Below are 24,367 nucleotides of genomic sequence, written 5' to 3' on the forward strand. Positions count from 1 at the left end.
TGAATCCCCTAGCAAGAAGTGGACCTTCAGCTCTGTGAAGAGAGGAGGCAGCAGGCGAAGCGGCTTCGGTGTGGTGTGAGGGAGGGGAGGTACTGATGGCCAGTGGGAGTGCGGAGCTGCGGTGCAGGGCTGCCGGCTGCAGGGGACCGGAGCAGATGCCAGACCCAGCCGCCTGTGCTGGCAGGAGCTCTGGTGGAGAGAGCCCCTGGGGGTCAGGGTCAGGAGGAGATGGCCAGGACCTGACAGGAATAGTGGTTAGTTTGACTCTGCAAGCTTCCGTTGCTGCTTTCCTGTGACGTGGAAAAGCCATGACTATTTAATGTTCTTCCGAGAGGGAACGCTGAATGAGCAAGGCCTGTGTGTATCTTGGGACCATGCTGAAGAGTTTGGGAGGAATGGGGCATGTAAGGAGAAATTCTGAGAGAAGAAAACTTCCCCTTGAGCTCAAGGATGAGAGTAATTGGGGGGATCAGGGGTCAGTAGTGAGGAGGGTTGGCAACATGAAAGAAACTGTGGTCCAGGTGGGGTGGGCTAGGAGACTGTGGCAAGGCAACTTCTGTCACCACCTCATCAGCTGACCAGACCTTCTCACTAGCATTTCAGACCAGAGCTTTCCTAATTCCCCTTTAAGCCTTCTGAAATGTGGCAGCCATGAATATGTGCTGTAAAAAGTAATGTTTGTTGAGCACATTGAATCAAAAGGGCTATCTAATTGCTAATCTTAATAAACATCATTCATTAATGGTAATCGATACCAGAAAGACAGCAGGAGTTTTATGGGCTTTCTTTCTAACACATGCTACTCGGACCACCTGCTGAACTATTGCTCTGCAGTTGCCTGCTGCACCCTTTGCACGGTGGGATCCCAGTTGTGTTCTTGTATGTTCTGGAACTGGGGAAGACACAAAACAGTCTACAGAGCAGATTACTTTAGCTGCACAAACTTCTCTGAGTAGAGTTGGCCTAAAATGTTAACGTACTGGAGGATAAGCTCTGTATGATCTTTTCTGGCTTACTGGAAGATGGTTGTGTGCAACGAAAACTATAACAGAATTCTTATGAATTGGGAGGGCAGAGTTAAAATATCCAGTGCGTTAGTGGCTGAGGAAAACTGGTTCTTGTAAAGTACACAACCAGGGCTGGTTCTTTGGCATGTTTCCTCTGAGCGTGGGAAGAGTGTGTGTTTGCATGCGCATGCGCGCACACGTGTTTGTGTGTGTGGAGGCGGGAATAAAGTTGCTAACTTGTTGCTGACATGTGATTCTTTACTTCATGGCACTTCTTTGTGTGTTTCACTGAAATATCTTGCTTGGGCTCTGTAACAGCATTGTCTAATCAGCCTTTTTTATTTCCTCCTCCTCTCATCCCCCTCGTCCTCCTCCAGTCAGCATATGCTGTGTCAGTGCTCAAAGAGTGTGCTAAACTGCGACCTACAGATCCCACCATTCCTCTTCTGGCTGCCAAGGTCTGCATTGGGTCACTGCACTGGGTAAGCAAGCTGATAAAATTCTTATTATGTAATGGATCAGGTGCTGCAATGACAGTGCCACAATGTAGTTGCAGTGGGGAGAAAGGGAATCCCTGTTAAAAGTCATACACACATGCATGCCTTTAAAAAAAAAAAAAAAAAATCCCAGCAAGAAATTTTGCAGTGAGTCACTGAAATGCATTTTGCTGGCACATGAAACAAAGGAGAAGGGGGGAAAGCTGTAACAGCCATTCTGGGGACTGCTTCTTCAACTGAGTGTTGAGTTGAATCAGCCACTCTTGTAGCCCCTGGAAGACAAAAGTTAATAATTATAAGTGGACAGTTAGAGAGTTCAGGTCTGCTGGATGACTCAGTCCTTTGGTCTTGAAGTTGCTGTGTCAGTGTTTTCTGTTCTGGATGTGTTAATGTATGACCCAGAAGCAGAGTGGAAGTCTGTGCCTGTGAAATTCTGATTATCCCAAGGAGCAGAAACATCTGTCAGTCTTTTGCTGCTTGGTTTAATTAATTGAATGGCAGCCTGCTGGTTTCACCTGTCCTCACCACGAGGTGTCCCTGCAGTCAGTGAAGGATTGTAATTGCTAATATAAGTAAAACAAGATGCGAGAAAGTATGAAAGAAAATACCAGAAGAATCTGAGCAGATTTTGTTGAAGAGTTGTAGGGGCTAGATCTGCTGTTGTTGTGTCCCCCTGCACCCCACCTCCCCATCCTCTACATCCCTATCTGGTGAAAGTTGGTATTCAACTAAACTTAATCGAGTTGTATCAGTTTATACCACCATCAGCGAGGAGATCTGGCTATGTATGTTTTTGAATGAACTATACTGTTCAAACTATAATGGTTAAACTTATATATGAGTCAGCAAAAACTGGGAATTACCTTGTTCTAGGAAAAATCTTTCAGGTCTGAGGGCCTTGAGGGAATCCTTGCTGAACTACCCAACTTACCTCTGTTGTCTATATAGAGCAATTTAACTCTCTTGTACCCTTAGCTCAGTATCTAAATTTTGAGTGCTGAAAGTCGTAACAGTGAATGTTGTTTTTTTTAATAAAGCAAGTAAGTTTTTTCTGATTTTTAGAGATGTTAAAACAATATGAAAGCCAGGTGTTACAAATGTGTTGAATACTCTTATTAGTATCTCTGAAGTTTTCAAAGCAAGATCAACTTGTAATTAGTCTAAAACATCAGCAAGTATATTGATAATTTTTACTCTGTAGGCTCTGAAGCTAGAGGAACTTCATGGGCTAAATTCCTGCATTCATTTGGAGCCATAGTGGGGAACTGCAAGACCCTGACAGCTTCCCCTGGCAATTCTGCTGTCTCAGTGATTGCCAGGAGGCAAAAAAAAAATTAAAACCTAGCAGAACAGTTGTGTTAAATGTTGAGGAAAATCTTTCTCTGAGGTCAGGCTAATTTTTGTCTAGGAGCCTGAATTTTAGTATAGGAGGCAAACTTGGGATCTCCATATTGCAAATAAATCTTTTACTCTTCTGCCTTGCTGCTCTGTGAACACAAATCCAACAAGGGGAAGGCACTGGGGCCATAAAGCCAATGAGGGAAGACACTGTTGGACCTGATACTTAGAAACAAGGAAGAGCTGGTTGGGAACGTGAAGATTGGGGGCAGCCTTGGCTGCAACGACTACAGGGTGGTGAAGTTCAGGATCCTGAGAGAAGGAACCAAAGCAAATAGCAGAATGGTCCATTCAGATGTGATTTGACTGACTTTGATCACTTCTAAACACAAATAGTGACTTCAAGAAGGCTGTGCTCTCTTGATATTTGCTAAACGTATGACCCCTGCTATAACTAGCCTTTGGATAAAATTGAAATACAGTGAATGCATCTTGTGAGACTCCATACTAAAATCAAGATCCCTGGGATGTTCTTATGTTTAACAGGAGCAATAAAGTTTTAATATAGGCACTCTACCAAACACTGGATCACTGCTGTGTGTTGAGGTGAAAGGACAAGATTTCTGTACTGTGAGAAAAGAAATGGCATAGAATCCCTTTTTTTTTTTTTTTCATGTGCTACCCTGGTGTTTATGCAGCTCCCACTATTGAGGACTAAATTTCAAATGTTGCCATTAAAGTCTGCTGACTGTGACGGATGAGGAGTTGAATGTGAAATTATGAGCCCAATTGAAGATGCTGCTATGCCAGGAAATGGGCAGAGTTGGGATTTGTCCTTCTCATTGGTGCTTTCCCCAACATCTCTTTGGATCTGCTAGCACAGCTAGCATATAAAGAATACCTTGTTATAAAGACACTTAGAAAAGAAGGTGAGACTGTGATTCAGTCACTACTCTGTCCTCGGGCAATCCAGTATCTCCAGACTTCTCATACATGGCAGAGCTGATAAGCAACAGTCTAACCCTAAAAAATAGGAGAAAGAAGGGAAAAATGAGCTGGTTTTGATTATTGCAAAGTAAGAGGGTTTTTTCCTTCTATCTACTGCTTTTCCATTGTGTGAGATGCTTTTCAGTGTTTTTCAATCAGATCCTGACTCAGAACTGGGGTGCAGTATGAAATACAAATGTGGTTTCACAACAGGGTAATTTTACTGCAGTTTATCTGGAGCGCAAACTTAGGAACTAAAACCAAATTAAAAATATTCCTCTCCCCTCTTTCTTTCACTTGGTGGCCTGTGCTCTACCCTGACACCAGACTTGATGGTATAGAAGAGTTTTAATTAAGGGGAGTTAAAGGGTAATCAGAGCATCTTTTATAAGAACTGAAATGATAGGTTCCCACATCTCATAGTCAAAGGGATGGTTCTGATATTACTGGCAAACTCCTGTGCCTAATAAAGACCTTCCTGCTTAGCAGAGCTGTTTTTCTAAATGTCATCCTTACAGTAATTATTTGCATTTAAATTACATGGCAATCAAATCAGAATTGAATCATTTAAACTGGAAGTGAACAAACTGATCAATGCCAGTATAAATAGAAAGGAGGATAGACATGGCACGGGAACAGTCTAATGGACAAATATTAACAGTTACAAATACTCGAATGTATCTTGCTTTTCAGAACATATATTTCCTAATTGAGAAATTAATCATATTTTATATCTATGTACTTGATTGCTGGCTAGGCAGGAAAAGGGCGAAATCAGATCACCATTTATCCAAATAAAACAGCTAATTTATATGTCCTGCATCTGTCTATTATGTACTTTTGGTGCAGTATTGTACTCGGTTTGTTTATGGGCAATGGACAAGCAGTACTTTAGTCTTATTTCAGTTACTAGCAATAAAAAAACCCCAAAACATTTATGCAGCTGGATAATTACAATGTCATGAGGACCACAGGACAGTTTCTTTCCTGATTAATCTAGTGGTCACTTGACTCGTTTTGCTGTCTTTGTACATGGTTTCTCAGCACACTTTAAGAACCAGGGAGAACAAAAAATTAATTGAAATGTACCATAGTGATTTACAACATTGAGGATGGTCAGATCACATCTATGAAATAATCTCTCAGTGCAGAATTAATGAAAGTAAAAACATGCATACATTCATACTGTGCCGTGCAAATCAATATATAACACAGCCTGATGTGGAAAAGAACTAAACACCCCCAGCTTCTGTTGTGACAGTATGACCAGGTTATTAGCTGATGTAAGTTGGCGTTACTCCACTGGCATATTACTGGCACTGTGTTGGCTTACATCAACAGATGATCTGCCCCATTTACTGCAGGATTGGGCCTGCAGTAAACAACTGAGTGATGAAAGCAATATTTTGGTTGCCTTTTTCAGAATTACAGGTTTTCACAAATTAAAAAAAAAAAAGCAGAGTGAACAGTACATCAATACTTCATTAATTCTAAATCTTATGCCAGTTGTCTTGGAGGACCAGAAAAACTCCAAAACTTGTGCACCTATATAGGCCACACTTTTCTGGTCAGGATGCAGTTGGACCTGCACTAAATAAAGCTCATGATACAAAAGCTTTCAGGAAATTTGGAACTTTTATACTGTATTTAGCCCATTACACATGTGTTTTAAATGTCTTTGTAGACATTAGGCTCAGAATATTTCTATGTCTATGTAGACATAGGCTCAGAATTACTTTTGAGGCATCATGCTGCCTGGTCTTCCAGTTTGCTGGGGTTTCAGCACAACAGTTTGCTGAACTCACATGTGAGTAATTCTAGGAAGTGAACACAAAGCCCATTTGTGTTTAGCCAGCTGTATTTTAGCTTTCCAGAATGTGCTGTGAAGTTTTTGACTATTGAAATTCAGAGTATTGTTTTAAATTTTCATAGGAAAGTTGATGTAGCTTACGGTGGAATATGTCCATACTGAGGGTGTCCTGCCTTAGTCTACTATAAATTCAGAGTTCCACTTACTAAAAGGCTTTCTGCAATTTTCTCTTTCACTCAGCCTTCCCTGGCATGGCCTCAGCTGAATGCTCGCTTGCCTATTTTGGCAGTGACTTTGAGTTGCAGCATGAGTTGTTGTTTTTAATATTTTAATACTATAGTACTGTTAATTTCACAACTAATCTAGGCTCTCCAGGACTCTGTTATGGCAGGTGTTGTAAAAATACTAAAACCAGAACTTCTGCCTACAGGCAAATGTTAAATACTGAATTCCTCCATTTTGAGAGCCTTATTTAAAGGCATTTAGGGTTACTATGATGCTTTTTGGTGCCTTTTACTCCATTGATTTTATTGGAGGCACGTTGAAAACTTTGTAAACATGCATAGAGGCAAATGGACTATAGTTCTAGGATAGTCTTGAATCTTCTGGGACTCTGGTCTGACAAAGAGGAGGAAGACATGAGGCATGTTCTTACTATTTTCATTGCCCCACAGTTGATACAACAGAAATACTGTTACTGTGCTAAACTTGGGTAGCACCAAAAGATGTCTGTATTATCAGCTAGTATGAGCTTTTGGAGGGACTTTACCCTATGGCAAAAGCTGCAGTGCAAGATGGTGCTGTGCCACTTGGACATTTCCCTCATTTCTTTTAACTCACCGATGCTAACGTGCACAGTGAAGTGCTCTGCTCCAGCACTTTGCTGGGAAGACAGAGATCGTGCCATCAGTCAGGGAGGGGGAGAAGAGAGTGTGTCGGGCCAGGCCAGACCATGCACGGACTCATAAAAAGTGAGTAAGACATACCATGAGGTCAATACATCATGGGGGGAGGGGGCGGGAAGGTTGGCAGGATGTAGATTTAGAGCTGCATACTTCTGAGGTAACAGCTTATCATTCATTACTTTCATAGACCTCTTAATCCGAGAGTGCTTCTCTCTCCTTCTGTCCGTTGTTGACCCTGTCGCTATAGATAATAATAAATGCTGTGCATGTGCTTGTACCAAGTTGCTTATGACTGGAGTCGCATGGAAATGCTTAGGTCTTACTGCAGTATGAATAATACCGAAAGATCAAATCTAGTCCCATTATTGGAGTTATTCTGCCTGCTGAGCGGACACTCTAGAGGACTGACACTGCTAGGGCGAGAGGCTACTGAGAAAGCAGTGAATGGTAAAGAGCTACTAGAGGTTTCTTCCGTCTTTTAGAAGACATTCTTGGTTACATCACAGCTACTGTTATTGGGGCAATCCCAAGGGTTTTAGACATCAAAAATTAGCAAGAATTTTGCCTTCTGTGCGTCTCCCTTGTGAACAAACCACTCTTTCTACAGTGGAGGAAAGGCCCAAGTATTCCTAAGTGCTGGGGGCTGAGCTTACATGCAGAGTAAGTTGGTGGGCTTAGCACTGGTGACACATGGAGAAAATGCTGACTAGACCAACAATAAAAAGCACAGGATTTTTTTTTTCCTGACATATGTAACACGATTAGCTTTGTATGCTGTGATCAGCTGTGGGACAAAACCTTTCTGTTATACTATGCCTTACTGGCCACTTTCTTCCTATGTGTTTTTCCTTTTCTCATTCTCTTTTCCCAAAATTTAATTTTTTCTCCTCTTTCAATTAGTCTCTATACCTATAACCCAGTATAATGAAAATTATAAGAAGATATTAATCCAACTAGTTAATACCATGCATAATTTTGCATCAATACCCTTTCGGTAGGCTGTGGGTCTCTTACGTGCTTGCGTATCGCTCAGTCTCACTGGTGTCCAAACTCCCCTGCTTCGCTAACCTTGTCTGCTGTCCTAAGTCCAGTGTCACTTGATGTGTTTCCTGACTCCTCCCTTATGCACTCCTCTTTTTTGGCACAGTAAGGTGCCATTTCTATGCTGCTGTACATCATCAATTTGCTTGTCCTCAATTGTTCTAAATCCATACTGGTGAGAACTGCAGCTCCCATTTACAGTCCTGGAGGGTGTTGATTCAGTGGGGTAGGGCTCGAGCTTTTCTAAAAACAAGCTGGGTGGCAGTTGGAAACCAGCTGGGTGGCAGTAGGCCAGGGGACAGCACCTGCTGTTCCCCACTCCCTTGTCAGTATGCCCCTGGGCTTGGCTCGAGCACACACCAAAACCTGTGGTCAAATAACAAGGGGGGCTGGAACAGCCACACTCTGTTTCAGGGAAAACATCCCTCAGGGTTACGCAGCTAACAACTGTTCCTTTTCCATCAGAGATGATGGAGGGCGTTGAAGGGGAAAAAAAAAAAAACCCAACAACCCCACAGTATTACAATCTTATCGGTGTCAGCTCACAGTCTGGCAGCTTGTCTCTCTCCAGGTGCCAGGTCTGTGTTTGTTTCTGGTGTGGTAGAGAGGTCGCTTAGCTAGTTCTTCCAGGTGCCTCCTGACAGTTTATACAGCTTAAGTTCAAAATACAAGAAGTTCCTTTTAGGTTGTTTTACCCCCACACCTGCGTTCTGAGCTTTCTTCCATGCATGTCTTGGAGGCAGGGAACCTCTCCCTGCTACCTGTGGTGCCACCTTTCTCTCCGCCAGCTATTCAGTGCAAAGTATGCAGAAGAATGTAAGAACAGTAAGAGCCAAATAGGAGGTATACCTGTGTGGCTCTAAGACTTTGGTTTTTTGCTTGTTTCTGAGAGAATAACAAGTAGTGATTCTAAGGAAACTGAATTCAAGCTGTTACCAGCACTCTTGATGCCCAAAGAAATATCTTTTCCATGGTGTTGGGAGCTGCTGTTGGCGCTGCTAGTGACCAGGTAACAGCAGTACACTGTGCATTTCCTAATCACAAAGTGATGCTGTGCCATGCCTGCTGTGGGGGAGGACGTGTGGCATCCTGTGGCTTAAAGCTTACTAGCAAGGGTCTATAACAAGTTTTGATCCATGTTCCTTGCCTTTCCAATGCAGTGTTGTGTCACCTTAAGATTGGAGTCCTCCTCTGAAGAGAATGAACCATTTAGGTTCCCTTCATATTGAGGCTGGCCTCTGGCTGTGCAGTAGGAGTAGGAATGGACATCTTGATTTTTCCTGATAAACTTTCTGCCACTCAGCTCACTTCTGTGTACCTCGAGCTCACAACTTCTAGGAGTCCCATAGGGTGAGACTTGACATACCCAGCACCACATGGGGAGAGGAGAAAAGGGGAGCAGCGCCTGATGCTGGTCATGTAGCAGCATGCAGGAGCTGCAGCTGGGAATGGTTGTATCTGGTGGGACTCCAGAGGGGTTGATGCCTCATTTGGAGGCCTTCCCTCCTCCCTTTCCCATTACTACAGCACAGAGTGGATACATCTCATATGCTTAAGGACCCCCACAGACATAGCTTTACTGGCAGATCACAGATCCCTCACTCAGGTGTATGGAGAGGGAGTTTTCATCCAGACTGCAATCTGGTAGTCCTTGCAATTTAGTTGGTAGCCCCAAGGGGGATATTCCTGTTTCAGTTAGTAGTTTTCAGATTCATAGTTGACTAGGCAATCAGCAAGACTGATGCACTGGAGAGTTGAAACCTCACAGTGGGTGACGTGAGTGAAAGGTTTGACTTTTCACACTTCCCCAGAATGATTGAAGAGTAGGAGAATGGGAGAAGAGGGGGCAGATGACAGCCGCAGCAGGGCTGGCAGGTGAAGTGGCTGAGTGCTGTAAGAAGGAAAAATAAATGCTCTCATAAACAGAACCAGCTGAGCTGGAGGTTGCAGGGCCACTTATTTTCAAAGCAGCCTTCAGCTGACCCAAGTTTGCATTCATGAGAGTCTTTGGCTGGTCAAAGTGCTATTAGTGTTTAATATAAATAAATGTATACAAGACTGTTTGTGCTAGAAGTGCTCTTTTAGCTATTCTGAAAAGTTGTGTTTTTAATTATTCATACAATAGATTAATCTGACACTCACAGGTGGCCCTGGATAACTGGCAGGCAAGAAAGCTGAATGGTGTGCTGCTGATTTATGCAGCGTAGGCCATCAGTCAGAGACTGGAAACACCATCAGGTGACCATTCAGAGAAACAATGGAGCAAAATCTCTCCAATTTCAAATGTCTCCATTTCAACTCCAAACCTTTCATTTAATCTCTTTTTTCATACACTCTGCCCACCCCTACCCTTGTTCGCTAGTCATTAGAATTTCTTGTACAGCTCTTTTCTTCATCTATGAAGACTACTTGGATGAAAGTGTGTGTGGGGAGAAAAGGAGGAACAATGAAGAAAGAGGGTGTTATAGCTGTTTATGGTGGCAAAAGAGGTGCATAATTAATTTTCTGGCTGCAGAGATTTTGTGTCTTACATAAAAGTTCCTGAGAGCTGAAGAATTCAGTTATTGTTTCATGGGAAGGTTTTTTTGTTGGTGGTTTTGGTTGGGTGTTTGGTTTTGTGTGTTTTTGTTTGGTGTTTTTTTTGTGTGTGTGGCAAGTCATGGGACATTTTCTTCTTCCATTGTCCTAGGCTCTGGTCCAGAACACACTTCAGTATGTGGCAGGGAAGTCAGTAGGGCTACTGACAGGATTAAGAAATCTGCTAGAACAAATCTCAGTCTTCCTGAGGAGATCAGAGTTTAAAGGGTCTCATCTGAGCATCATTGAAGTTAGTAGGACTATTTCCAGTGTTTTCAGCAGACTTTGGATTATGCTATTAAAGACAGTCCTTGCAATTCAGTTGGTAGCCTCAAGTATGCCCCGAGGGGGTATTCCTGTTTCAGTTAGTAGTTTCCAGATTCATGTTGACTAGGCAATCAGCAAGACTGTAATGCTTTCATAGGGCTTTTAGGGAAGAGTTTGATGATAAAATATACATTGGTCATTGGGCTTACTGATCTGAGGTTTCAGAAATTTGGGAACTATTGGTCTACATCTAGTTTGAATTGTATGGCCTCAGGGAGCTGTACAAGTGAGGAAAAGACCCAAGCAGTGGAGATTGCTTCTTCATTTGCACTTTTCAGCCTTTTTTCATACTTACATTAACAGTAATCTTTTTCTTATGTTTGATACCATCTAATAAATACCAGCTCCTTTGTTTACGAAGCTGTTAGTTAATGTGGTCAGCTGAATGTCTTCAAGGGATGTAACTAGGAGGCCCATTGACAGGATAGTATATCAAGTCAAGTAGATTCTGTTCATAGGTAGCATATTAACAGATCGTTGCAGAGGAAATTTTTTGGTCTGCTGGTACATTTTGATTCCAGTTCATTACAGGTGACTCCTTTTAGATGTTAAGGAACTACGAGGTGCTGAAGTCTGACAAAGCTGAGTATTAAGAGAGCGCGTTTCAGTTACGTCTGCAGTACTTGCATCTAAAACAGTGGGACTTCAAACAAAAATGTACTTCCTCAAAACTAAACAACCCCATCCCAGAGATTCAGTTGTCATGTAATAAAAGTTTCCAAAAGGAGGATTTTTCAGATATTGTAGTGGTGTCTGGTTCTTGATTAGGGATGACTGTGATTATGGTTGACAGGATCTGCAGACTATCTTGTACAGAAGTGAGGTCTTCCTGTAGGCTCACTGTCTTTAAAGCATTACTTTCAGCTTTTGCCTGTACCTCGCCAACCTACACCTTTCCAGATATGTATGGTCTACAGGTCTTAGTCTTTTCTACTTATAATGGGTGAGTGATATTAATGAGAGTTTAAGGTTAGAAACGAGGAATGCTCTATTCTCTAATAAAATATTCAAATTATTTTTTGTTTAAAACTATCATTAACTCAGATTTTAAAGATACTAAAGCTCTATATTTTCATTAGACTTAGATCTGTGTGGTCAGCTGGAAAGGAAGATTGGGGGGAGCAGTCTGTACTGTAGTAGAAGAGACCAACTTAGATATTTCACTGTTTTGGAGACTGATCCTGAGAAGCTGTGATTGCTTTCTCTTCCCATTACAATCTGTAATGTAAAATGCATTTTCAGGGAAATTGTGTCTATGCAAAAAATGCAAAATGTGGCTAGTGCAGCATGAGCTGCTAAGGTCGTGTGGTATTTCAGATCAAAATTTGTGTCCTGAATTTGCTGCCTCCTTCTTCTGGCAGCAGAACTGCAAGCAGCAGCTGAACTCAGCTTGCAGTGAAGTGCTTTCTTGGTTTACTCTTGTAACGTTTTAAAAGGAAGTGAAACTTGCTAAGTTTTAAAAACATCATACAGCAAAACTAGATGGTCTTCCTTTGAAGGAAGAAACTTGTTAGACCTTTCAGTGTACTGCTAGGATAGTGTAGAAGTAGTCAGTTGGTCCAACATTTGTATTTCAGGTTGCATGATTTGAAGCATGCCTGAAGGGAAATATAAAAATAAGATAGTGTCCTTTGTTAACCTTAAACATCTGGAAGTAGTTTGGGGCGGATGCTTAAAACAGAAACAAAACTTTTCTCAAAACTGTGCATGTGCACCAAGGTCTGCTAATCTGACCTTCTACGTCCTCCTTTCTATGAGTGTTTACTGTGATCACTGAAAGCCATTGTATGAATGGCTCTCAGATCACTTGCCTGTAAGTTTACTGGGATCATCTTATTGAAGCAAGTATAGAAGAAATGCCTATAAGTCTCAATCTACTTCTTTTGCAGCTGGAAGAAGGAGAATACTTTGCTAAAATGGTGATAGACCTGGGTGAGGATGCTGGAGAGTCCCTAGCAAAGGGTTACCTGGCACTGGGCCTGACATACAGTCTTCAAGCTACTGATGGTGAGTTGCACTGTTTGTCAAGTATGTTGTATGGAGGTCATCTGTTCAAAGTCTTCAGTGCAAGCAATGGAAATTTAGTAGAAACTCTGCATTTAGTGCTGACTGGACATGAAAAACAATCAGATTGCAAGACAAATGGGGACTGTTCACTTGCTCAGAGAACTGCCTTCTGTGGTAATAAAAGCGAAGTTTTTAGGTAAAGGAGGAAATGCAAATCATTGCTTAGGAGGTGATAATCTGACTGTAGCTGACAATGCTTGGTGTGCTTTACTTGTATATTTGTAATACATTTCTTTCACTTACTTAGACAACAAAAAGTCAAACTTTCCATCTATTTTCATATTTTTGTCACACACTCGTAAATCACATATAGAAACACAATCCAAGAACTGGAGTCAGAAATGCCTGACTTCAATTCCTGGCGTGATACTGATTCCCCACAGAGATTCAACCTCTCTGTGATGTCGTTTCTTTCTCTGCTTGGAAGTAAACAAGATAAAAATATCTACCTCACTGGTACGTGTGGATGTTGACTAGATACAGACCACTGAATGTAAGAACTATTTTATTTTAATGCTGCTTGCTTGGTTTTTGAATGACTGGACAATGGGTTCCTGCAGATCTGGTGCTTGGTAGCCAGAAGGGCTTTAAGTCCCAGTGTTTGGGAGAGTTCTAGCTCTGACCTTCATCAAGCTCACAGGTGGGAACAGTCTTTGTTTCTTCTATGACTTCTAACATAGGTAGTAGGCCTTCTAACATAGTTTTTTTGAATAACGGCTGAGGTAGTGTGTTTCCTAATCAATTTGGCAGTCCTGCCCACATGCAAGCAATGGCTTTTCTGTCAGATGGGTCCCATAGAAACAAACCAACTTCTTCCAGCAAATGAGCTGAAACAAAGCTAAAATGACTGTATGGTGTCATGGAAGTATGCTCGCCTTGCAGGTTACACCAGAATTCTGCAAGGCATGTGTATGAGGAAGTGGCTTGTACTCTTCAGTAGTGCAAGTCAGTGTATTTTTTCAGCCAGCCATATCTGATCAGCTGTTCTGAGAACTGCTTTCCAACATGGAGGCTAACAGGCACTGTAGCTTTCTGCAGTTCTCCATTTCTCTGCCTCAGAATAGTTTCCCCTAGAAAGTTCATGTCAAGAGACATATGTCCTTCCTAGCCTGTACTTTCACATCTATATATATTTTTTTTAAGTTCATTAAACATTGAGTTCTGCTTAACAGCTGAGCTTTTCAGGGTGTTTTGCCTAGATTTTGTTTAAACTGTCCCTAAAGCTATACAAGATGCTAGAGACTACTTTCAGAGATAGAAGGTTATCTATGTTAGCTTATTATGATCTATTTGTTATCCTCAGTATGGAAAGAAGGTGGTTTCTAAAGAATGGAGTTGTAGAGGCATGTGCTGTACTCTGGCTCTAAAAATACTTAGGTGCAGAGAAATGCAAGTTGGAAACTTTTCTTCTGGAAGAGAAGTCGTCTTTGAATTTTCAAGACATTAGTTCAGATGTTGTAATAAGTGTCCTTTTTTATGTAAAAGAAACAGTCTTCACAACAACTGCCTTGGATTTTTTTACAGATTAGCATCTTATTTATGTTGTGAAACAGTGGAATATCTGCCTTCTCGTACCTCTAGCCTTTAAGTCAATAGGGTCAGTCACTCAGTTATTTGAGGGAAATCTGAAGAGTATATTTCCATCTTTCAGGTTATATTTCAATAAAATGGATTAAGTCCTTTAAAAGCATACTTATGATGATCATGAATCTGGAACAGCATTTTACTAGAAAATGTCAAATTTACACCAATGAGACATTTTTCATTAGTATTGTTAAAAAATAGCTTATTACAGTGAGGAAGCAAGAGTAGAACATGCTGAAAGAAAGATAGCAACTCCCCTATGTAATCCTGCCTCATACTGTCAATCTTGTTTATCACTGTGTTTCTACCAGTTGATAGTGACATATGCAGACACACAGTCAAACATCTGTGTGTGTATATATATAATTTCCATAACTTTCCACTTGAGCTGATGTTCAGTGAGTCAGCATTTTCAATGGTAGCTAAGTATTTCAGAGACATTTGACCAATTGCCTTATAAAGCTTACAACATTGTATCAAGATGCCTTCCTTCCAAGGTTAGGCTTTTTAATTTAATATATACTTTAATAAATATTTCTCCTTCTGTGTGATGAAGGCACTGAGGAGTTGTATTGAAGCCTTTTCTTTGTGACCTGCAAAAAGCACTTGCTAAAAAGTGGAGTCAGAAGAGAGAATCCTACAGAATGACAATTCAAAGAACTTGTGGGAGCATTTGATAAGAAGTCACTTTACAACTATTAGATTTACTCCTGGATGAAATAAGACTTCCTGAAACTTATGCTGGGTAGCAGTTTGTGTAGCTTCCTTGTTCTTAATGTCCAGTTACATGTTTCTTGAAATAAGTCTCATTGAAGTAGCTGAAACATGTGTCCTCAGATGAAGTTATTGCCACTTTTGCCTCACGCTTAGAAGCACAAATCTCTTGTTCGTACGGAATGTCCATCTATTGCTATGCTAAATTTTCTGCAGATCTGTTCCCAGTGGGTCAATGTCAGCAGCAAACCTTTCTTTTCCTCTTGTAGTTCCAGTTTTGACATAAGCTGTATTGTCAACTTTGCCTCCCTTAGGTCTGGTGAAGAATCCATTGAAGACAGGGGAAGGTGAGATGAATTTAACAAAGGCTAAAGAGGAAAGACCAGGTTCAGAATGCATTGTGAAATACAAGTGCTTTTCTTACCTAACATCACCACCTTGGATCTTGTGAAATCTTTGTAGATTTAACAGACCCTCACTCTTTCAGAGATGAGAGAGTGTGCTGTATCTCTATTTTCATTTAGAATTTTGGTATAAGGCCATGGATCAGGGACTGAATTGGAAACTTTTTCTATCAGTCCTTGTGAATTCTATAAATAACCAGTATACTGACAGCACAGGTTAATGTTAAAAAAAAAAAAAAAAAAGAACTTAAACATCGCTTATTATTGAACAAACCCATCATTTTTGCTTCTGGAGATAACAGTCAACACATGCAATCGTTAAGTGTAATTCTGGGTGCTAAAACTGTACACCTTGCTGTATGAGGTGTCGTAACACAAGGGAATGTTTTTCAAAACCCATTGATATAAGCAAAGGGGTGCATGCACATTGGTGTTTTAGTTTGGATAAGAAATGTATTTTTGAAGTCCATCTCTCCGTCATCCCACTTCACAAACTGAATTCTTTCCCATAAAACTAATGTGCTAGATAAATAGACCTGATGATGCTGCAGCTGCTAATCGGTGTTCAGTCTGTGGGACAAGACTAGAACTAGACCCCTGTCCCTGTGTTTGTAGTGTTGATACTGATCCTCAGCATTAAGTGTTTCACTCCATGCATTCACAGCTACTGTGCTGCACCTGCTTCCTAACACAGAATATGCCCTTCTCTGTTTCTAAATGTGACTTTAGAGCTTTGTATTTAGGTACCAAAATGTTACTGAAGATCCTGTTGACTTTTGGTAAGGCTTAAGCTCCTTTAAAAAGCCAGAATGCTTTAGAAAATAAATCTTGGGCTCCTAAGGTGGCATTTGCAAAGGTACTGTGTCTTCCAGGAATAACTGCTGAAGTTTCAGAAACTTAAACTTCCCTGTGCTCTCTGCCTTACTGTGGTCAGACTGCTTTGCAGGTTATTTTAATCTGAGTAATAAGTCATACTGCGTTTTAGCTGGTAGAACTGCAGCAGCCATGCTCGCAGTGGGTAAAGTTGGGTAGAGGCTGAAGAATTCATTAGTGCCATCAACCTCAGAGAATGGAGCACAACGTCTAGAAGTTTAGTCAGACTCACCTAATTCTGTCTCCTTCATGCAAGCTTTTCTTTGTCTGAAGTGAGAGCTTTTCAGTGATACAAGTGGGTTGCAGTGACGATGACTTATTTGAGCAGTTCCAGGGTAGGGCATCCACAACATCTCTGGGCAACCTGTTCCAGTATCTTGCCACCCTCATAGTAAAGAATTTCTTCCTTATGTCTAATCTAAATCTTCCCTCTTTTAATTTAAAACCATTACACCTTGTCCTATCACTACAGGCCCTGGTAAAAAAACCTCTCTCCATCTTTCTTATAAGAGCCCCCTTTAAGTATTGAAAGGCCGCAATAAGGTCTCCCCAGAGCCTTCTCTTCTCCAGGATGAACAACCCCAACTCTTTCAGCCTTTCTCCATAGGAGAGGTGTTCCATCCCTCTAACCATTTTGATGGTCTTCTTCTGGACCTGCTCTGACAGGTTCATGTCTGTCTTGTACTGGGGGCCTCAGAGCTGAACACAGTACTCCAGGTGGGGTCTCATGAGAGCAGAGCAGAGGAGGAAGATCACCTCCCTTGACCTGCTGGCCAAACTTCTTTTTATGCATCTCTCCCAAAATCATGTTTCATTGCTTTTTTTCTAATTTATCTCCTTTAGCTGTAAAGGCCCTGTAAATGGCATGGTTAACTTGCAGCATCGGTCCTCAGTATTGTCAAACACAAATTTCAACATGTCTATCCAAGTCAGACACAAATCTAGAGGCAGACAACCAGATTTACAACTTAGCTGTAGCTGAAGATGCAGTTCATATTGTGGGAGGTGGGACTCACTTGCTGTTTCCCGGTAGTGCAGAAGCAAAGCTGACTAGTTGTAGAATAATCACTTCATTTCCGTAACATATTTTGTGCTCTTTCTGACTACGAGCTGAACATCAGTTAAATGTCTTACCAGGTGGAACCTAAAAGTTCTCTTAGCTTTTCCATTTGCTGTTTAATTTGTGGGGCAAATAGTAACATTTCTTTCAGTCTTCCTCATTCTGTGGCATCTCCAGAACTGCTCTGTAACTTACATAAGGAATCTTGTTGTTTCCATGAGAAACAGAACCTGACATATTTTTCTGGATGAATATTTATAGCTATGATCAAATCCTTTTCAATGTCTCCTCAAGCATTTTTATGTTTACATCAGTCTTGATTATTTTAATTTTTTTCTCAATTTTCCTCCTCTGTTACCTTTTTCCAGTATTTGGCAGTGGACCTGAATACTCAATTTAAGGCTATTGAGAGTGAAGTATTTCCAGCTACTTGTAATAAATGCTGCATTTTGCATGAAAGTCCATGTCTTCAAATTTATTCTTTAAACTGCAAATTTTTTGTTCACTTTTTACTACTTAGAGTAGATTTTGTGGCATGAGCAATTTTTTATCTTTATGATTTGAGAAATCCTGAAGATTGCTGTTCCTCCCAAATGGACCTGGTGTTTTGAAGAACTGTTGGAGGATGTAGCAATAAAAAAGGTCTGATCACTATAGCTACTTTGGCAAAATAAATTACTTTCAAAGTTTCACTCAGTAGCGTGTTGCAGAATCCAAAGAAAATTATTACCTTTGTACGTCTTGTAGGAGAACACAACTCCTTCCTCTTAATAACTTTTAAGAATACTTGAATTTTATCTGGTTTTGTTGCTTAAGTATATACTACTTACTAACTTTCTATTCTGGAGCTTAAACGGACTTGATGTATGAAGTCAAATATATTCGCAGGTGGATGTTTGCGGATGGATTAACTACTCATCACTTCTTTGTGCTGTTGATCAGTAGCTCTTAAGTTCAGGATAGGCAGAACAAGAAACAACTGCTATGCAAAATCTGAAAACTAAGAACCAGAACAAGACAGCCAATGTACTTCTGAAAATTTTTGCTAGCTTTCCAGGTATTTTGGATCTGAGAAAGCCATGCTTCTCTAAGCTCTTCTGCTGTTCCCCTTGCTCTTGATGATGATGATATCTTATGATATCCTGGCATAACAAAAACTTGATTCTTCTCCTTTTACGGTTTTGGATAGGAATTAATTCACACATTGAGTAGTGAGTGTAGTGGGCAGGATCCTTCAGTCAAGCAATTCGAGGCACCAAGGAGGGCATTAGTGGCTAATGCCACACCTGAAGTAGCCTAAAAGTCTGTTGTGGTCTCAAGGGAGGTGGTGTGTTGTCAAGGGTTTTGTCATAGAGCTGTAAATTTGGCTCCTGGTGTTCCCTGTTCAACCTGCAACACCCTCCTACGTGAAGATGGTGGTGGAGATGGTCTGTATCTAAGTCAGAATATGCTGCTACTTACTGCTTTTAGCATAGACACCAACCTGGCAGAGGGCCTGTTATGCTCTTAGTATCTAGTTAGTGTATGTCCCCTTCTCCTCCCAGAGCCCTTCAGTGGCATATGTAAATAAAAAATGCTTCAGCATTTCAGACAAGGGAGTTGGAAGAGTCTTGAATAAAAATGAAATTGAGAATTCAAGTTAAAATACTGGGTTTGTGCTGTTCTTTAAAAACAAAATGGCATCTTTTCCAGCCATGAACACAGGCACCGCCAGATTTCCACAGTTTTTATGCTCCCAGTTTGAAATACTCTGTGCATGTGTAATTATTTATTTATTTTATCTGAAACATTGGATTCAACTCTTAAATGGCATTGTATCTTGTCTTACAGCTACTCTGAAGGGCACTCAGGATGAATTAAACAAGAAAGCGCTTCAGACTTTGGAGAGGTGAGTAGGAATCTTGCAGACACTTGCATTGTTTATTTCTTTGGGTGAATTCAGAATAATTGTTGTTGTTAATGTTTTGTTAATTCTGCATAGGGCGTCCTTGCCTGAAAGTTTAAAAACAGTTCAGTAGATTTCAGCAATAGTCTGTCAAAACCATTCCTATGATCGCTAAATGCAGCGATTATTTGGTTGAATATCCAAGGTAAAAGTACCTGTTCTGCCACTAAACAGAAATAACCTTAGCCCTAAATTAGCTGCAGTGAGATCTACACTGCTGGGAGATGCAGCTTCCTTACATGATGCCAGCAGGCAAATGTGGAAAGCTAGTTTTGTCTCCATTCCTGTGTGAAGAAGAAAGTACCTTCACCACCAGGGTGTAGGCTGCTATGGGGTGACCTGGCATCAGTGCACCTACTGGGGAGGGCATGATTGCTGTCCTAATGAGTGTTTACATGAGCTGTTTTATGAAAAGGGGGCTACAGAGCTAGCAGTACAAAGCAGTTGCCACTCACCTGTTCTTCAACCACTGTATTTTGTGGCTCTGTCCTGGAAATATCTGTGAATTAAACTCCTCTGCAGCTACAGTTACCTCAAGTAAAACTGCTTGGTTTAAAAACAGTTTTTGTCAGTCCTGTTGTGGTAGAGAGGTGAGGTGTGAGCTTCCTGACCCTGTTACAACTAACTTACACCACGCAAAATGCAGTAGGTGGTGTTTGGGCAATTAACATTGTAAATGTAGATGCCTACAGACTTCGGATGGCAACTAAATGGGAGCTTATATGGTCTAAGTCTTAGGCTGAAGTATCTAATTCTGGGTTTGGTGTTGTCATAAATACATTACAAAAGTGAAGAAATTTTGAGATCTCTGGTATCTCGAAGTACAGATGTAGCAGGTTGAACATGTTACTGGAGCTTAGCTGTTTTTCTGATGCTGAGCAAGGAGGAGTCCAGCATGTTTGTCTTGCACTGGTTTTGCATTGCTTGCAAGAGCATGTAGTAAGTTGAAACCATAGATGTAATTCTGGATATTTACCCTATGGAGATATGAAAGATAAAATTTTAAAAAGCCATTTATTTGGTCACTTTTTAGATCAGGAGTATTACTTTAAGTCGCACTACTTCCTGGACTCCAATGTAATACTTTCACTACTGCCCAATTTTTACGTAATTGTGGTGCTGCAGTGCTTTTAAACTGCATTTATTTTTATCCTTTGACCTTTCCCACTGGCTGTGTCTTGTTTTCATGGTATCTTAACTCTAGCTAGGAAGCAGACAAGCTTCTAGCCAAATATCAGGTACTGAAACTTCAGCCAACAGGGATGTTGTGATAGTGAGCTGGTTACTAGTGTCTTTCTAAATGCCTGAGTTTGGTTTCTTTCTTTTTTTTTCCTCTTCCTTGTTTTTCACCAGTTTTTAAAGTACATGTATGATCTCTCAGGCCATGGTTTGGCCTGTAGCCATCTTTAAAAGTGGCCTTTTCATCTGGAAGATTGGATCAGCTATTTTTCTAATACCTTTTGACGAAACTGAGCAGTAAAGTAACAATCCTCTGTTTCTTTCCAAAAGCACCATTAATCTCTTCGCCCATACACCCACGTGAACCTTCCCCTGTTACTTATTGTTGGAGAAGCTACTGAAGGTTTCACAGGAGCTGCTTGCTAAGGAGGCCGCTCACCCTGCTCCAACAGCTTAGGGCAAAGCTGGGTTCTATCTTGTGGAGTCTTCTTGCTGCTGTTTGGTTTGGGTGGTTTTTGTTTTGTTTTTTGTTGTTGAGGGGGTTTTTTGTTTGTTTTTTTTAAAGTGGGGGGAGAAATTGGTGACTTGCCTGTACTAATTACACCTTGATGTCTTTGGCATTGCTTCAGAATCCTGGAGTGATACCTTGACTTGCAGAGTCACAGGACACGTTCAGTCCATATTAAATCAATTAGTTCTGAGCCGTTAGTTATAAAAGTCAACTTCAACAGCTTCTTGCTCACAGGCCAAGACAACATTTGAAGAGGTGGCTACCATTAAAATGGTGTGTGGTTTCTTTCCTGAAGTAATTCTTTGACTTTTTTTTTTTGTTTTGTTTGTTTATTATTAGCAAATGAATAGTTTTGGCAGGGTTTTTAACCACCAGCCTTGTCAGCCTGTCATTTCTCCCTCATAAGGACATTAATCGTGCTCACTTTGGGCAGGTCGATGCAGGTGCAGGCTTCCCTGGTGTCCTGGAATGTAGCCCAGAAAGAGGTCAGGAACGTAGGTTGGCTGTGAGGGACCTTCCTCTTCCCCATCTCTCCCATGTGAAATGACTTACCTGTGCTGCGGAGCTAAGAGTGAGCTCTGTGGGTCAGCAAGGGGATAATCCACTGGTCCTTGGGCTGGGCTACGACTGTGGCATCAGCAAGTGCCCCATGTTGCTCCTAGGTTAGGTCCCCAAAACAATATCTTCACGTTGCCTTGGTTAGTGGCTTCTCCACAGGCTGGCAAGCTCAGACTGTAGTTTCATGCTTAGCATAGTCTGAGAGGGACAGTTGTGCCCTGGTTGTATATCCCTGTTCCCTGCCTTGCACAAGCCTGTGTGAAGGGCCTCCACATCTGGTTCTGGAGACACTGCAGCCTTCACTAGCCAAGGGATCACTGCAGTGCACACTGTTGCCTGCTGTGGACTAGAAGGTACTATCTAAGAGGTTCAAGCTTGAGAAGTAAGGGCCTTGGTTTTGGTCCAGGCTCAGTTCCTGCCATCAAATACTCATTCCTCCCTCAGTGTCTTCCCTTTCCAAATTAGGAGTCTGCTGTCATTGATTAGACTAGAAGCTGCAGGGTGGAGGATGTTTTGTGTGTTTAAGCACCGGCTCACATCATGGGCTCCTGATCTTTAGTCCTCTCCATGCTCATAGTCACAATAATACAGAAACAATTATTACTTTTTCAGTGCTAACCTAACCCTCTCCTGTTGTTTGCAAAGTGGCAATACAAGAACAAGTTGGACAACTATCTCCCTCACCTAAATTACTTGAAATAATGCTTTAAGGGGTTTGTCATGAGTTAAGAGCTACTTTCTCCATATCAGTTATCCAAGTTCCAAACATTAAGTGGCATTTAATGAAGGAGCATGTAAGTTGTACGACATCCTGGCAGTTGTTTCTCATACTTGTTCCTGTGAGCCTGGCTTAGCCAGGCCAGCATTGATCTGCTTTTTGTCTAGTGTCGGTGTGCTCCCCTGTTACTGGACTAGTTTTCTGTAAAAGAGGACTGGGTTTTGTTCTGTGCTTGTCTGTGACTCATGGCGAAGGAGTTCTGCAAAATACAATCTAACAGTCACTCTTCTTTTTGTATTGTGTGGTCATCCTTAAAGAGCACGTGACTTGGCCCCGGAAGATCACCAAATCGTCCTCTACCTATCACTGCAGCTGGCTCTTGTCAGGCAGGTATGTGCAATAATTGGCAACCACTGAGTCATGAGAGGGTGGGAGAAGGACAGTCCAATTGAACAAGACCCAGACTTGCTACACAAGGTCCCTTTCTTCCTACATTGTAATCGATAACAATCAGAATATGTTTCTGTAAGATTTTTTTTTATTATTATTTTTTAAATAGTAATTCTATAGCACATGGAACGACCTTCCCTAGGGCATGCATTCAGCTCTAACTCCTGAGCTTTGCTGTTCCCACTTGGAGCAACTTTGTCCGTGTGGGATGAGCAAGGTGTGGTTATTCCTGTTCCCTGGGTATCATGCTGTGTCCTGCTGCAGGCCACTCCAAAGGCTCTCTTGTTACTGCCTGGTTCTATATCACACCAGATCGCACACTCTCTGCGCTGGGAACTGGTTTATTCCATACTTGGGCACATTCAGTGTTAGGCTTTGGCGGGTGCTGGAGCTCTGCAGGGAGTGGGATTAGTTGGCATTTGAATGCTGCTGCAGGTGTTAAGTCATAAAAATTAAGCTGATCAGAAAATATACTGCACTGCCTTTCAGAAAAAATGTTTGGGCTGTGCTTTATTCTTCTGTCCCTTCTTTTTATAATCGGTATGTGTTTTATTTCTCTGTCCCTTCTGTTTAAAAGCCAAAGTCTTTATTGGAGCAGCCCCTATTTTTTAAATGCGTCTCTAGCTAGATTTGAAATTTCATCATCATAGTTTTCTTCTTTGGCAGGCTTTCTGCTTGCTGCAGTTTTCTCAGTCTACACTACAGAGTCAAACAGTTGGAACTTTCTTACTTTCCTGAGCTAATTAGGGGAGCTGTGTGTTCATTAGGTTAAACTAATTTTTCCAAGAGAGCACACTCTTGATAAATGTCGCTTCTGTAACCCTTTCATAATGAGAGCAGTGCATTGTGAGGAAGCCTGCAATAAGAAAGGATAATTAAAATGGCTTATTTAACTTTCTCATCTGCCTAGTGGCTGCTTTATGATGCAGTTTGCTCAGGGTCTTTCATTAAAAAATATCCAGCTACCCTTCTTTCTCTCACAGCTTTTGCCTCTTAGGGAGGTTGTCTGATCTGCTGCCTCTTCTGCTTCTTGTCATGAGTAAAAGCATTACAGCTTTTCATCTGCTATCCTTAAAAATAAAATCAAGATTTTTTGTGGTCATTGGTTCTTTGTTGTTTTCACTATTCTTGGTCCACTGCATTTTAACTCATTACCCTTTCTTTTTCTGCAGTTGTATCCTGTCTTCACAGTGTTGTTTTGTATGTCTCATTTCATAATTTCTCTTCCCTCCTGTTCTTTCCATTCAGTCTCTTGTCCTCATGTTCGCTTTCTCTTTTGTCTACCTCACCTGTATATTTTCATCCTTGATGTTCTGCCAGTCACCCCTGCTACCATAGATGTGTGATCTAAGTGTGTTATGTAGTGTCAGCCTGACCCCTGTGATGCTGCTCCTGTTCTTCTCCATCTAGTGAGATATAAATCTTTAACGCATGCTTGGAGAGAGAGGAGATACCTGAGACATCTTTATTTTTAGACTGCTGTAAAATATCCTACTCTTCTTTTGCCAGTTTACTTAATTATAAACATTTGGTAATGCATTTTTAATATCCTTAATTATTTAAAGTATCTAATATATTCTCTTTCTGATTAACTGAAAGATAAACGATACCTTTTTTGATAGACTGCATTAACTATTGAATGTCACAGGGCTTTCATCAGGCGATGCTACAGTACCAGCAAATCAGGCCATTCCTGCACAGTACGTTATAATACAATATCTGAATGTTATTCTCAACAAATAGGCCTTTTTGTTTCCATAGTCAAGGTCAATAAATGAGGTAACCTTACCCAACACTGAAAAATCTAGGTATCAC

The 24,367-nt window shown here is 41.2% G+C and overlaps 1 protein-coding gene across 1 annotated transcript in view; it reads left to right on the forward strand.

The window, feature by feature from the left end:
- TTC7A (tetratricopeptide repeat domain 7A) overlaps nt 1-24,367 on the forward strand; it is a 176,922-nt gene that overhangs the window by 57,952 nt on the left and 94,603 nt on the right. Inside the window, exons 11-14 of the mRNA XM_059827702.1 lie at nt 1,385-1,489; nt 12,379-12,496; nt 19,022-19,079; nt 22,420-22,492. Of these exons, the coding sequence (XP_059683685.1) occupies nt 1,385-1,489; nt 12,379-12,496; nt 19,022-19,079; nt 22,420-22,492 (354 nt within the window). The remainder of the gene's footprint in view (nt 1-1,384; nt 1,490-12,378; nt 12,497-19,021; nt 19,080-22,419; nt 22,493-24,367) is intronic.

Source organism: Gavia stellata, chromosome 2 (genome assembly GCF_030936135.1).
Source record: "Gavia stellata isolate bGavSte3 chromosome 2, bGavSte3.hap2, whole genome shotgun sequence".
Taxonomy (NCBI): Eukaryota; Metazoa; Chordata; class Aves; order Gaviiformes; family Gaviidae; genus Gavia; species Gavia stellata.